At 38.3% G+C, this 12,700-nt stretch overlaps 8 protein-coding genes and 1 non-coding gene across 9 annotated transcripts; 6 read left to right on the plus strand and 3 right to left on the minus strand.

The window, feature by feature from the left end:
* The first annotated feature begins 98 nt into the window (after window positions 1-98).
* Window positions 99-1,322, plus strand: SPOG_03123 (uncharacterized protein). Its single transcript, XM_013165782.1, has 2 exons — window positions 99-301; window positions 378-1,322. The coding sequence occupies exons 1-2, from the start codon at window positions 205-207 to the stop codon at window positions 845-847; spliced, it is 567 nt and encodes a 188-aa protein (XP_013021236.1). The 5' UTR covers window positions 99-204; the 3' UTR covers window positions 848-1,322.
* Window positions 1,323-1,438: 116 nt separating this feature from the next.
* Window positions 1,439-1,756, plus strand: SPOG_03122 (transcription elongation factor complex subunit Spt4; the record flags this gene model as incomplete). The annotated part of the gene is made up of 1 exon (XM_013165781.1): window positions 1,439-1,756. One exon carries the CDS (start codon window positions 1,439-1,441, stop codon window positions 1,754-1,756), a length of 318 nt encoding a protein of 105 aa, XP_013021235.1.
* Window positions 1,757-2,314: 558 nt separating this feature from the next.
* SPOG_03121 (aldehyde dehydrogenase) lies at window positions 2,315-3,886 on the plus strand (the record flags this gene model as incomplete). Its single annotated transcript, XM_013165780.1, has 1 exon — window positions 2,315-3,886. One exon carries the CDS (start codon window positions 2,315-2,317, stop codon window positions 3,884-3,886), a length of 1,572 nt encoding a protein of 523 aa, XP_013021234.1.
* Window positions 3,887-4,392: 506 nt separating this feature from the next.
* On the plus strand, window positions 4,393-6,956 carry SPOG_03120 (uncharacterized protein; the record flags this gene model as incomplete). The annotated part of the gene is made up of 2 exons (XM_013165779.1): window positions 4,393-6,761; window positions 6,905-6,956. 2 exons carry the CDS (start codon window positions 4,393-4,395, stop codon window positions 6,954-6,956), a joined length of 2,421 nt encoding a protein of 806 aa, XP_013021233.1.
* A 161-nt stretch (window positions 6,957-7,117) lies between these two features.
* On the minus strand, window positions 7,118-7,832 carry SPOG_03119 (40S ribosomal protein S19). The gene is made up of 2 exons (XM_013165778.1): window positions 7,720-7,832; window positions 7,118-7,560 (listed from the first exon to the last, which is right to left on the minus strand). The coding sequence occupies exons 1-2, from the start codon at window positions 7,793-7,795 to the stop codon at window positions 7,202-7,204; spliced, it is 435 nt and encodes a 144-aa protein (XP_013021232.1). The 5' UTR covers window positions 7,796-7,832; the 3' UTR covers window positions 7,118-7,201.
* A 688-nt stretch (window positions 7,833-8,520) lies between these two features.
* Window positions 8,521-9,255, plus strand: SPOG_03118 (DUF953 family protein). The gene has a single exon (XM_013165777.1). The coding sequence runs from the start codon at window positions 8,734-8,736 to the stop codon at window positions 9,103-9,105; it is 372 nt and encodes a 123-aa protein (XP_013021231.1). The 5' UTR covers window positions 8,521-8,733; the 3' UTR covers window positions 9,106-9,255.
* A 123-nt stretch (window positions 9,256-9,378) lies between these two features.
* On the minus strand, window positions 9,379-10,638 carry SPOG_03117 (UB Xdomain protein Ubx4; the record flags this gene model as incomplete). Its single annotated transcript, XM_013165776.1, has 1 exon — window positions 9,379-10,638. One exon carries the CDS (start codon window positions 10,636-10,638, stop codon window positions 9,379-9,381), a length of 1,260 nt encoding a protein of 419 aa, XP_013021230.1.
* Window positions 10,639-11,213: 575 nt separating this feature from the next.
* Window positions 11,214-11,297, minus strand: SPOG_16147. Its single transcript has one exon. It is a non-coding gene; the product is annotated as a tRNA-Tyr (tRNA).
* A 43-nt stretch (window positions 11,298-11,340) lies between these two features.
* Window positions 11,341-12,689, plus strand: SPOG_03116 (5-amino-6-(5-phosphoribosylamino) uracil reductase). The gene has a single exon (XM_013165775.1). It carries the CDS (start codon window positions 11,525-11,527, stop codon window positions 12,329-12,331), a length of 807 nt encoding a protein of 268 aa, XP_013021229.1. The 5' UTR covers window positions 11,341-11,524; the 3' UTR covers window positions 12,332-12,689.
* The last annotated feature ends 11 nt before the right edge of the window (window positions 12,690-12,700 follow it).

The raw sequence follows: 12,700 nt of genomic DNA on the forward strand, positions 1-12,700 counted from the left end.
AATTTTATTAAAACTTGTAATCCTTTTAGCAGGGCATTTACCAAAGAGTGATTATGGGGAAAGTATTAGAATGTTATGATCCCTCTATAGATCACTTCTTTACCATCCCCCAGTAAAGACAAAGTAGAAGAATTGGCTTTTCTGTTCATGGATTGGTAGGGTTTTCTCTTCGATTAATTAAATATAAACTAAATCAAAATCACCATGAAGTCTACTCTCTTTTTATGTCTGTTTTCTGCAGTATTTTTGGCTTTCGTTTCAATAGTTCGGGCAGATGTCGAATTCTTAACACCTGGCTCAGGTAATGCAATTTTATTATCATGCGCTCTGTTCTATATTCGTTTCAAGGAAACGTATACTAACGTTTTCATCTTTAGGAGCTCGATGGGCAGCTGGCTATACTTATGCAGTACGATGGAAACCACCCGCAGAAGAATTTCTAGAAGTGGCTCTTGAACGTTCTGATCATAATAAAACTGTAATAACAAGTAGCAACATTATCCCATCGAACCAGACCTTTTGGTTTGTCAAGGTCAATAAAAAATGGTTGAATAATCAAGATAATACGACGGCTCGTATCGTTGTCGCTCCACAAAACGGCGAAAATACAAAAGTTCAAATTGGTCCCGAAGTTCTTTTGTCCAAAACTTTTTATTGGATGCAAGTTGTAAACGAAAAATCATCATTTGATTACAACCCCATAGACAGGCGACTAGCTATCGGCCTTTCAGTTGCCTTAAGCTGTAGTATCCTTTTGGTATTTATTATCCATCTTAGTACTCGGAAAACCCGAAGGATTATTGCAAATGAAGGGAGGAGAATCCAACTGTCTACTTATCGTAAATAGTGACTCATCCTTTTTTGGTCAAAAAAGATGATTGCGTTTTAAAAAGAAACAAATCTTTATACGACCAATTTTCGTTCAAATTTTCAGTCGTCGCTTCTTGGGAATATGGACTTTTCAATCCAACTGAAATGTCCAGAAAACTGTTCTGAAATGGAACCCATGTAAAGTGCCTTCTATTTTTATTATAAGCATAATTATTATAAAGCGAGTTCTGACTTTCGTTTCGAAAATGTTGCTTCATGCACTCAAACACGCAAATATATGCTATGCTGACCTGGCCTGGTCGCTTGTAAGCCGTGAAGAAGAACGTTACGATAAATGCTTCTATTTAACCATAAAAAAAGCTTTTTTTCATCCCACTTCCAAAAAATATTTGGATGCTATCATTAGCAGGAGGAATTTCAAAATCCGAGAAATACTGCATTTTTTTTCATTTTCATTTTAGTTTTAACTGTATCTCAATTTCTATTCACGTTTTTAATGTTAATTTTCTCTGCTGGCGATTTGTTTGCCGGTACTAGTCTTTAGCATTCACCATTGTTTCCTCTTGACCATAACCAACATCTTAGTGACTGAAACCATATCGCCAAGATGGATAAATTGAGTCGTTCTCGCTCTAGAGCATGCTTAATCTGTGGAATTGTACTTCCTCACAATGTTTTCGCCAACAAAGGTTGTCCAAACGACGGTGTTGATGATGTTGAAACGTTTACTTCTCCTGTCTTTGAGGGCATTATGGCAATGATGGTCCCTACAGAATCCTGGGTTGCTAGATGGCAAAGAATCGATAATTTTACTCCTGGAATCTATGCGACACGCGTCCAAGGCGTTCTTAACGACGACATTGTTGAATCTTTGCGTCGTCGAGGCATCAACTACCGGCCACGTAACGGTACATCGTGGGATTAACTTGGTTCATAAACGAAACGCGTATACTTTGTGAAAAGAAATTTATGAATGAATCTGTATCTTGTCGGTTTCCACGAAAACCCTCTTTTACTCGTTTTTTCCTTTTGGCGGTCAACTCGTTCTTCCTCCTTATCCCTCGATACTTTTGTTTAACGCATACTTTATTTTTTGTTAGTTGGTTTTACGAACCCGTTGTGTATTCTTATTCAGGGTGAAAAGGTCGGCTGACTATGGTCTCTTTCCTCAAAACACCGTGTTGTCCTTTGTCTGGGCATCTGCTACCGGTATATTGTTTTTTATTTTTTTGTAAAAACAAATATAATTTGGCTTCTTTAGTCTTCTCTTTTTGCGTTTTGTTTCCCTTTGGTAACATTCATTTCGCCGTTTGTTGGTCCTTTTCTCCTGTCTGTGATCTTTCAGCATATTTTAGTTGCGACGAATTGTAACTTCATTTTTTATACCTTACGCTCGTTTAAATCCCACTATTTGTCTTGAAGCGATTTTATTCTCTTGCTTTCTTATTTGATTGTACGCTTTTGTAGTTTGCCTATTAAAAAAATGAATGGAAAAACTATTGCATGTCATTGCCCTGGAGACGGTTCTTTGCTTGGACACGTGGATCTTCACCAACCCGCCGATATTGATCAGTCAATTCGCTTGGCAGAAGAGGCTCAAAAGTCTTGGAAGAAAACATCATTTCAGGAAAGAAAAGACTTTTTGCAAGCATTGAAGAAAAATATCTTAAAAAACCAAGATAAGTATGCAGAAATTGCTTGCAAAGACACGGGTAAAACACTTGTTGATGCTGCATTTGGTGAGATTTTGGTTACGTTGGAGAAAATCAACTGGACCATAAAAAATGGTGAGCAGTCGCTTCGTCCTTCGAAACGCCCTACTTCTCTCCTTACTTCCTATAAGCATGGCTATGTCCAATATGAGCCCCTTGGTGTCATAGCTGCTCTTGTAAGTTGGAATTATCCTCTGCATAATGCTCTTGGTCCTATTATTTCCGCTCTTTTTGCGGGAAATGCTGTGATTGTCAAAGGAAGTGAGTTGACTGCTTGGTCTACCCACCAATACTGTGAGATAGTTCGCCAATTGCTAAAGTCTCTTGGCCACAACCCCGAGTTAGTTCAGTGTATCACTTGTCTCCCGAAAGTAGCTGATTATTTGACAAGCCATCCTGGACTTCGTCATATAACCTTTATTGGTTCTCAGTCAGTTGCCAAACTGGTCGCTGCATCTGCGGCTAAACAGCTAACCCCGCTTTGTCTAGAGCTCGGCGGTAAAGATCCTTGTATTCTCAACGATGATCACCGTTTAGAGGAAGTACTTCCTATCGTCATGCGTGGTGTTTTTCAAAGTGCTGGTCAGAATTGCATTGGCATAGAGAGAATTATTGCCTTGGATACCATTTATGATGCCGTTATTGCCAGGTTATACAATCGAATTGCTCCTATGCGGCTCGGTATGTATACCCAGAAAGACGTGGATATGGGCGCAATGGTTTCTAATAATCGTTTTGATCTTCTCGAAGAATTAATCCAAGATGCCGTAAAGCAAGGTGCTCGTTTAATTTGCGGTGGTAGTCGATATCACCATCCAAAATATCCCAATGGCTTCTACTTTCTTCCGACTTTACTAGTAGATGTGACGAACGAAATGAAGATTGCTCAAGAAGAATGCTTCGCTCCTATTGCCCTGGTTTTTCGAGCCAAGACACCACAACATGCCTTAGAGATTGCAAATGGCACGAACTTTGGTTTAGGTGCCTCTGTTTTTGGTAAAGACAAAGAAATATGCCAATATTATGTTGAAAATTTGGAAAGCGGTATGGTAGCCGTAAATGATTTTGGTGCGTTCTATTTGCTTCAAATGCCTTTTGGTGGATGTAAGCAAAGTGGTTATGGACGGTTCGCTGGATATGAGGGTCTCCAGGGAATTTGTAACTCCAAGTCGGTTGCTTGCGATCGCTTCAAGTCTATTCACACCGGCATCCCACCAGCTGTTGACTATCCTATTCCTGATTCTCAAAAGGCATGGCGGTTTGTTCGAGGCTTGATGGGTACTGTCTACGGTGCATGGATTGGACTTTTGCCAAACGTATATAAGCTTGTACGAAATTCCTAAAAACACTCTTTAAATCACGAAACCATTTTTAATGAATTTCCGACAATATTTCTGGTGATTTATTTGCTTTATTAGAGAAGCCTAATACCGTTTTTAAAATCTATTTCATTTCCTTATCTTGTTTTCAAAATGCATAATGGGAAGACGTTTGTCTTGTCTTGGTTATTGTCATTATTATACCCACTTACCACATGTAGAATTATCAAGCCTTTTAGATCTTTACATAGAAATATATCTTTTTAAATTCCTCTAAACGCATTTGATGAATGTAAGGTAATGGACTTCGGTAGCTATTTCAAACTTTCTTTAGTATATATCATAAGTCAACGTACCTCAACTACACTTACTCCCTGCAAACTATTCAACAGTAGCAAAGAAGTCTGCTACTTGATAATATTGCAGAGAAGTATTATTTTTTCTTTGTAATTTTAGTTTGACTTTCTTTTATTTCCATAACAAGTGTTTTAGGCCAACGTATTTATTGGAAATAGGAATCCATCGGCGATATGAGAATTGAACGCTCTATCCGACCCTTATTTAGGATTTTATTCCTTGCGTTTTTGTTTTCTGTCATAATAGAAGATAATGGAGCTTTAGCTCGTAAGGCTCCGAAACAAAAAGAGGAGAGTTTTCTGCACAGCGTATACGATCACCATGTTCGTCCATTGGGAACCGCTGTTCATTCACAATTTGCTAAAGCCACGCCTTTATTTGATGCTGCTAGACAAGCTAGAGATGATGCGAAATCTTACTATGATACGCGTACCAAGCCCAACGTTGAAAGCTTTCATCACAAAATGAAGAATTCTGCTTTCTTTGATATTCCCAAGCATCTCGAATATTATGGCAGACAGACTTGGGAATCTGTTTTGAACGTGAAGAACAATAAGATGCTCCATAACCTTTGTGACGATGTGAAAACGAAAGCTTTTACTACATATACGGAAATAGTAGTTCCTGCGACTGAAAAGTTCATTGCTCAACTTCAAATATACGCAAAGTGGATATCTGAAAGGCTTTACGAGCTTTGGGTCAATCAAATTGTCCCCAACTATCAACATTACAAGCCGATTGTTCGCAAAAAGAGCATTGATGGCTATATGGAATTCCGCTATGTAATTTTGCCGTACTTGAATTCTACCTTTTGGCAGATGGTTAATGCTTTGTCTTATCATATAAATTCTTTCTGGAACATGCACATACGTTCTCAACTACAACATATATATGAAAGTGTCTTGCATGAAAAATCCGAAAAATTTGCTTCTGCTACAACAGCTAAAATTTACAGTGACTTGTCAAATTCTATGTCCTCTACTCCCCTTGTTTCTACGACTGTGGATCCTGTCGGCACAGTTGTCGCCGAACAGACTATGACTCCTTCATATCCTGATGATACTGCTTCATCAGGTAAAACGGTTGCCCCTGGATACGATCAAAGAAGCTGTATCAGCAATACTCTAGCTCATCTTAGCCAAGAATTCGATGCTATTGAAAGTGATTTTGGTAGCAAAATTGAAGAGGGATGGAAGGAATCTTTTCATAATACAAACGATTACTTTTCCAAAGAATTAAAGTCTTTTGAGGAATTATCTAACCTTCGAGTTTTGGCGATTGAAAACTCACTTGGAAATTTAGTATTCCGTGCTCAAACGCTTGGCTATGATGATGCGGTTGCTGAATTATTGGCAGGTGTAAAAAAATCGATTTTGGACACTCATGAGCGAGCTGTCGAGTTGCGTAACCTTGCCGGAAAACTTCAAAAAGATATTCTTGACCGTGTGGAATCTGGTGCTGCTTTTATCCGCAATCAAACACATTCCTCCTTCCAAGTCGCAGTAGCTGCTTGCAATGGAAACGTTCATGTCAATGATGAGAAAGTAAGAGAATTAATACCTTTATTAGATAAAGTGCATCATTTTATGAATTCCTCGGTGAAGGGTATCAATGAAAAGCAAAGCTCTTTAATGGAACAAAGAAAGCGCCAATACCTATCTAGAATCGGAAGTATTGCGTCTGACACGATTAGTCGCTTAACAGCAATTAAAAATTCTCATAAGTTGAAAATTAATTCTAATATGGGCACCGAAATCCCTGAAATGGAACATATTTTAGCTGATCAAAATCAAAAGATTATTGAAGTAAACGCTGAGCATGCGCATTGTGATGATGTTCCTTTAGGCACTGCTTCTTATGAATTGCATGAGGCTGTTACCGGCGTTCCTTCTCCAACAGCCGACGAAAAAAATCTATATGTAAAAAAGGTACTTGCAAAAGAAGAACGAAGTCATAATGGTCCCCAGATTAATATACCAATGGGTTCGCCCATCAGAATGTCGGAAGACGATACTCTTCATCAATCTATTGTTGAAGAAAATGTGCCCACTTTATCTCTTAAGGATACTAGGAAGGACGAAGAGAATGTTTATTCAATTTTGCCTATTCAGTATGACGAGGAGGAGCAAGGAAAGGCTTTTCCCACACATTCCGTTGAATCACAAGGAAAAGAGGAACCAGAAAATGTTTATTCCATTTTACCAATCGAATATGATGAAAAAGAACAAAAGAAGGTGTTTTCGAAAGTTTCTGGTGACTCTACTGTGAAACAGCAAGATGGTTATCCTACTGGTTCTGCTAAACACAGAAATGGCGAAGAGCAAGTCTATTCTATCTTGCCTGTGGAAGTGGATGAAAAAGAGGTTGAGCAGTTCTGTTCCGAGTTTTCTATTAATAGTGACATGCCAACCTCGGAAGCTGCTTACTCTGCACTACCGGTTGAGCTGCCGAAAGAATCGGTTTCGAGCGATTCGAATGATTTTGAACCATCAAATACTGTTTCGACCAGTGAATTTGTTTCCAAAGCTACTCAGGTTGCTCAGTAAGTGCTTGGAATTATAGCACTAAGAGATATAATTTATGTTCATAATGAGGATTGCTAAGGTAATGAAAGAGCTGATCTTTATAGCTCTTTATGTCAATTATTATTAATTTAAGGATTATTATGGTATGAAAATTAGATAGTTTGTTAAATTTGCAACAATTTTATAAAGTTATTTACGACGGTGTTCAGTGAAACATGCTTTTGTGTCGGGCTAATTATTAACTTTGCATGTTTGTTCAATGACATTTCTCAAATATTTCACAGTACTTGAAGCTTTTATTAAAAGATGCATAGAAACAAGTATACACTTAGAACACTACCAATTTTACTAATACAATGAGCATAAAATACAAGAGAACTTTACAAAGGCTCATACCTATTTATACAGTATATTTTAAACACAGATTGGAACATTTAGATTATGGCTATGTCTGCATTTACTCACTCTCTTCTTCTAAAAGAGAGAAGGCAATACGGTCCAAGTCACGTTGACCTTGTTGAGAGATACGGCGGCCACCGTTGTCAGACTTTTCAAGAACACCAATCTTTTCTAAGCTTTGGATAACCTTGCGTTGAACACTGCCGGAGCCGTCACGGTGGTGAGAGGGACGCATGCCACGGTTGACAGCACCACCATAGACCTTGCAAAGACGGCCAACACCGACTTGCTTGCGGAGGTAGATATGGCGAGCAATGGCAGCAGCACGAACGAAGTACCAGTCAGGGTCATAAGGAGCTAATTCCTTATGGGTACCAGTCTTGACAATGTCAATCCATTGAGGAGTAGCCATTTTACCTATGTATATTAGTAAATTTCTCACAACACACGTAAAGTGATAGAAAAAGTAAAAAAGTTAGATGATTATGGAAGCAGAAACATTTGCCCACTTTTACAGGATCAACGTTTCCGCTAACATCGCTCAACTCTTTTATTACTTATCAAAACATTACATACCGGAGCGCTTCAAAAAAGCAGCATAGGCATTAACAAACTTTTGAGCGTCCACATCCTTGACAGAAACGCCAGCCATTGTGCAGTGTGGTAGTTACAGGATCAGCAGCAACTGGAAATGTCGGCTTCGAAACAAACTGTGACTGTCTTTACCCCTACCCTACATGAAAAAACTTGAACGATCCCTTGTGTGAAGATTGCTATTCCGCATTATGTGCTATAAGGTAGCATCGTTATCCTAGAAGAATCCTAGGCATATTCCAATAGTTTGGTATAAAAGTATATTGCATATAGGTCAGAAAAGCATTGAGATAGTTTTATAAATGGTTCGTAATTTTAAACTGATAGTTTGTATAAGGCTCTTATAGACTGGTTCTTCTGAACGCCTCAGCAAGGAGTATCCATTGGAAGAGCAATTACGTTTCAATTCTGAACAAAAAAAGGATAAATTAGCAATTCATAAGCGAAGTCAAGGCTGTAAACATAAAATGGGAATAAAGTTAAAAAGGATCTGTAACAACTTTCGTACTAAAGAAATCCACTTGAACAATTTGAAACGCTAGCCGTATTGGAGACAGAATCATCATCATGTCTGATTAGCCCTCATCATTTTGAAACGGTTCGTAGCGTTGTAGTATAGAGACATTTCAGTTCATTAATTTGCACAATCCCCGAAAGCAAGGGTTTTTTTTTTTTCTTTCCCAAGAAGCAAACCAGTACTTGTTCGACTTGGTTAGGTAGATGTTTTTTAAGACATTTTGTTTTTTATTTTATGGATCATAAATATCATGATATTGAAGAAGCTTTGATGTTCATGTTCACTGGGTCAATGGCCTTTTTTGTTCCTCTTGTCAATTCCTGAATCTCATCATATAAAGATATTGCCGAATTCAATTCCAACACTGCACTCTAACCTTTTCCATATTAAAGCCTCGTTTTCCTAGAACTTTTTCAATTCTAAAGTATTTGTAAGATCTTTCTTTTTCTTTTTAGATTGATTTTCATTTATTTCCGGCAATGTTGCTTCCCTTGAAAGAATCTTTAGAAGCCACCTTGGGTAAGGTTACCAAAGGGGAAACTTTGTTTGTCGCATACCTTGCCTCAATTGATCCTCGTACTAAACAACCCTGGTGTCCTACTGTACGTGCTGCTTTACCCGCGTTCAACAATATCTTTAATAGTTCGAAAACATTAAACCTGGTCCATGTTTATGTCGGTAATATGCCTCAATGGAAGACTCCGGATAATTTATATCGCAAGAAATTTGGTATAAGTGCTGTTCCCACTTTAGGAAGATATTATCGTGACGCTGAAGGAAACCTTCAAAACTCTTTGCTTGTCGATTATGACTGTTTGGACGCCCAGAAATTATCCAAATTTATCGAATAGGGTCATTTATTCCAAGATTAAGTCTGTGAATGCTTTTTACGCACTATTTCAAGTTTGAATACCGGTTGCAATCTCGCAGCATAGATAGGCTTTCTTGTTTTCAATTATTCAATTTCTCATTTTAATGTAGAAGCATTCATTTGAATAAGTTTACCAGGTTTTATGTATTCCAAAACTCAAAGATAATATTAAAACCGTATCCATTACAGTCATTGTGCTGACTACAAACATAAAACAAAAACATCTCGTCTATGCATCATATAAACATTATGGTCATTTTGGATGAACACGGACGATTGCACGTCCTATGTATTCGACGACACGTCCGGAAGTAGGCAAAGGCTCGTAGTTACTAAATGTGAGTGAAAATGAACTAGGGAATCCATTAGGCAAGTGAGATGCGACAAAATCATGAAGGTCATGAATCTTCTCTTCCTTAGAAAATTCATGGAAAAGGGGCTTGCCATCACCAAAGTCAAATTTTACAGTCGCCGTGGAAGGGGGAGATTTTGGGATATTTGAGCTAATGGTCCGAGAAGGTTGACTCGCTCTTTTACGAAGAATACTTTGGTAAAGTTCCAACTGGCTTTTACTGGGCTCCAAATCATATCCGTTCTGCTCCTTTTCCTTTTGCTTTCCTGTTTTCAGTTTACTCATCATAGATCCCAGAATATTTTTGTTATTGAACTGTTTTGATTTTTTAACATCAGCTGTTTGTGACGGCATCTGCAGACTTGAACTTTGAATATCAGTAGCAGGTGCACTTGCCTCCATTTGAGTTTCAGGCACAGTTTCCTCATTTCCCAAATTCGAGGGTTCGTAATTAGGTGATGAGACAACATTGGAAGGTTTAGCTTCGTAGGTTTCTGTATCTAGAGGAATATCTGGTGCTGAATCAGCTACATCGGGAATATCTTGAACATGTTCCAAACTTTGCGGAGAATCGGTGTTTTCAGGTGAAACTGATGGCTTGGTATCTACCTTAGGACTGGGCGATGTTGTTAACATTGTGTCGTGATTTTTAGTGTCTACAGCAGGTTTGTTTGACTTGGGGATTAGACGAATTAGAACACTACCTTCATGCAAGCCAAAGAATGACAATGGTTGCGAGAACTCGTTTGCACCATAAGCTCGCCCATTGATTAGGACGTGGTCTATATTTGAAAGGAAAGAATGTCGATCCAACAGATGGAACAAAGTATCCTGTGACGATATTTGATCCACAACTCTCGGAAATCCAGGCATTTGAAGAGCAACTTTGAGTTGTCTGCCCGCTGCTGTAGAGGATCCATGTGACGCGTTCAATGGTTTTTGTGTCTCCTTCACTGTTAACTTTGACCCTTGCAAAAGTCCAGAATGTCGCATTTGAAGTGAAGGATCCAGTTTTTTATCATTATGCAGTAGTTCCAGGCGATTCCAATCTGAAAATCCTAACTTTTGGTAAGAGGCAAGAACAACCTCTTGTAGCGGCGCAGAAGGCGCCATTTTCACAGGAACCTTTTGGAATCCTTTGCAGGCATATACTGTAGTCATTAGTTATTTTCAATAGTGTTAAAAAGCTACGAGTCTCCAAACAATGGGATTGGCTTTAAAAAGCGTTCTGTTTGCTCGTCCATGAATTCAACATGAAGCAAGTAACAGTTGGTGTTACCTATGAGTGTTGAATTTGACAGCATACTAAGCTTGTAAATAGACAGGCATGAGTACAGGAAGTATATTAAATTAATTTCTATTCGACTAGTAACGATCTTCATATACCACGGTCATCTACAACGGAAAGGGAGATTGATCTACCTTGTTTGTTTATTTTCTACTTTGCTTTCTAGTAGTTTACGTAAGAATTGAACAAAGAGAAAATAAGGCATCGCCCTCTAACATAGGCAGATATTGTTTTTTTTTAAAAAAAAAAGAAAACCCACGTTGATAATAGAAGCTTCAATTACTCTCCACAAGGAGTATCATTTATGTTTACAGTGGGTTGTTTACGAAACTTTGGATAAAAAAAAAAAAAGATTAAAAAATTTCCAAAAACAAGAAAACATCGTACTTCGTCTGCCGAAAGAGAGGTAAATGAAATAAAAATAGAATTTTCTGGTTGAAAAAAAATCTCTCTCGAGCCAGATTCGAACTAGCGACCAACCGGTATCTTGAACATTACAGCCGGGTGTGATAACCAACTACACCATCGAGAGAAGTGTTGACTGAATGCTAACAAAGTATGATATAAGGGAAATAACAAATTGTAGCTATGAATAGCCAACATAAAGGTTGGATCCAATGTCTGCCTACTGGTGAAATTACAGGTTACGGCTACGATTTGACGGTATAGGAGTATAAAAAATCAATTATCTACTGAGTTCTTGGTGATAAATATACGTTGTTCAATACGAGATTCTTCAACTTGATGCTGTTGCTTTAGATGGAACTGAAACCAGCTATTTTTCCTTACGAAAAGAAAAACCATGTTTTGTTAACATGGGCACAGTCAATGAATGGACAAATCGGATATAAAACTCCCACTTTAAACACAGTTAAGGAGGAAGATGGCTATATTCGAGGACAATTGAAAATATCATGCAAAGAATCCTTTCATATGACCCATGGACTTCGAGCATCCTTTGATGCAATTATGGTGGGCAGTGGTACAGTTCGAAATGACAATCCTAGCTTGACTTGTCGATATCCTCATCCTGAAGATCCCAGATGCTTGGCTCCTCTCCACATGCAGCCTATTCCAATAATTATTGACTCACAGCTATCGTTAGATTATGCCTCCCTAAAGGTAATGGATTTAGCTCGCCGGCGCCTAACAAAAGCCCCATGGATTGTCGTTGCTCCCAGCGTGCTACAGAAGAAAACGACCGATGCTCGACTACAGGAGCGATGGAACTGCATTGAAGATCATGGCGGTCGAGTATTTGTACGAGATCAAGAATGTCCAGAGAATTGGAAAGATTATGTGAGCTTGGAGAAGCTTCAGAGCTCTGGCGCTTCAAGAATAATGGTAGAGGGAGGGGCAAACCTTTTGAAAAGGGCCTTTGATTCCAACGCATTTGACTCCCTCATCGTCACAATTGCACCAAAAGTGTTCTCTAGTGAAGAAACAACAGGAATCTCTTATTTGCACAACCTCAATATGAACGGTGCTTTATGGATTCCATGCGGAACTGATATTCTATTAACTACATACAAGCAATTCCCAATAGAGCTATTACAAGCTGAATAAGATGATTATGGAAAAGAAAAATTTAATGTGATTTTTTTCTTTTTTGATCATGAACTTTTGATGCTATGAAAGACTCCATGTCATGAGGCTACCGGTAACGCAATTGGTTTTTTTTTTAGGTATGTTTCTGTGAATTGACAAGGATGGGATACTTACGGCTCCAAAATTGACGATACAGAATGTATGAGCGCTAAATGGTATTCGAAAACATTAGACTGTGTTTTGCAACGTTAGTTAGAGCTTTATATATGGTGGTTCTGCTGAATTAGATGTATAGAATAAAGTATGTATTGTCGAAATAAATTTGCAAAAATGTATCCCTTTTTACATTCTGAAGAATGACTCAACATGATGTTCTAAGCTCTGAAA

This window comes from Schizosaccharomyces cryophilus (assembly GCF_000004155.1).
Source record: "Schizosaccharomyces cryophilus OY26 unplaced genomic scaffold supercont4.1, whole genome shotgun sequence".
Classification (NCBI taxonomy): Eukaryota; Fungi; Ascomycota; class Schizosaccharomycetes; order Schizosaccharomycetales; family Schizosaccharomycetaceae; genus Schizosaccharomyces; species Schizosaccharomyces cryophilus.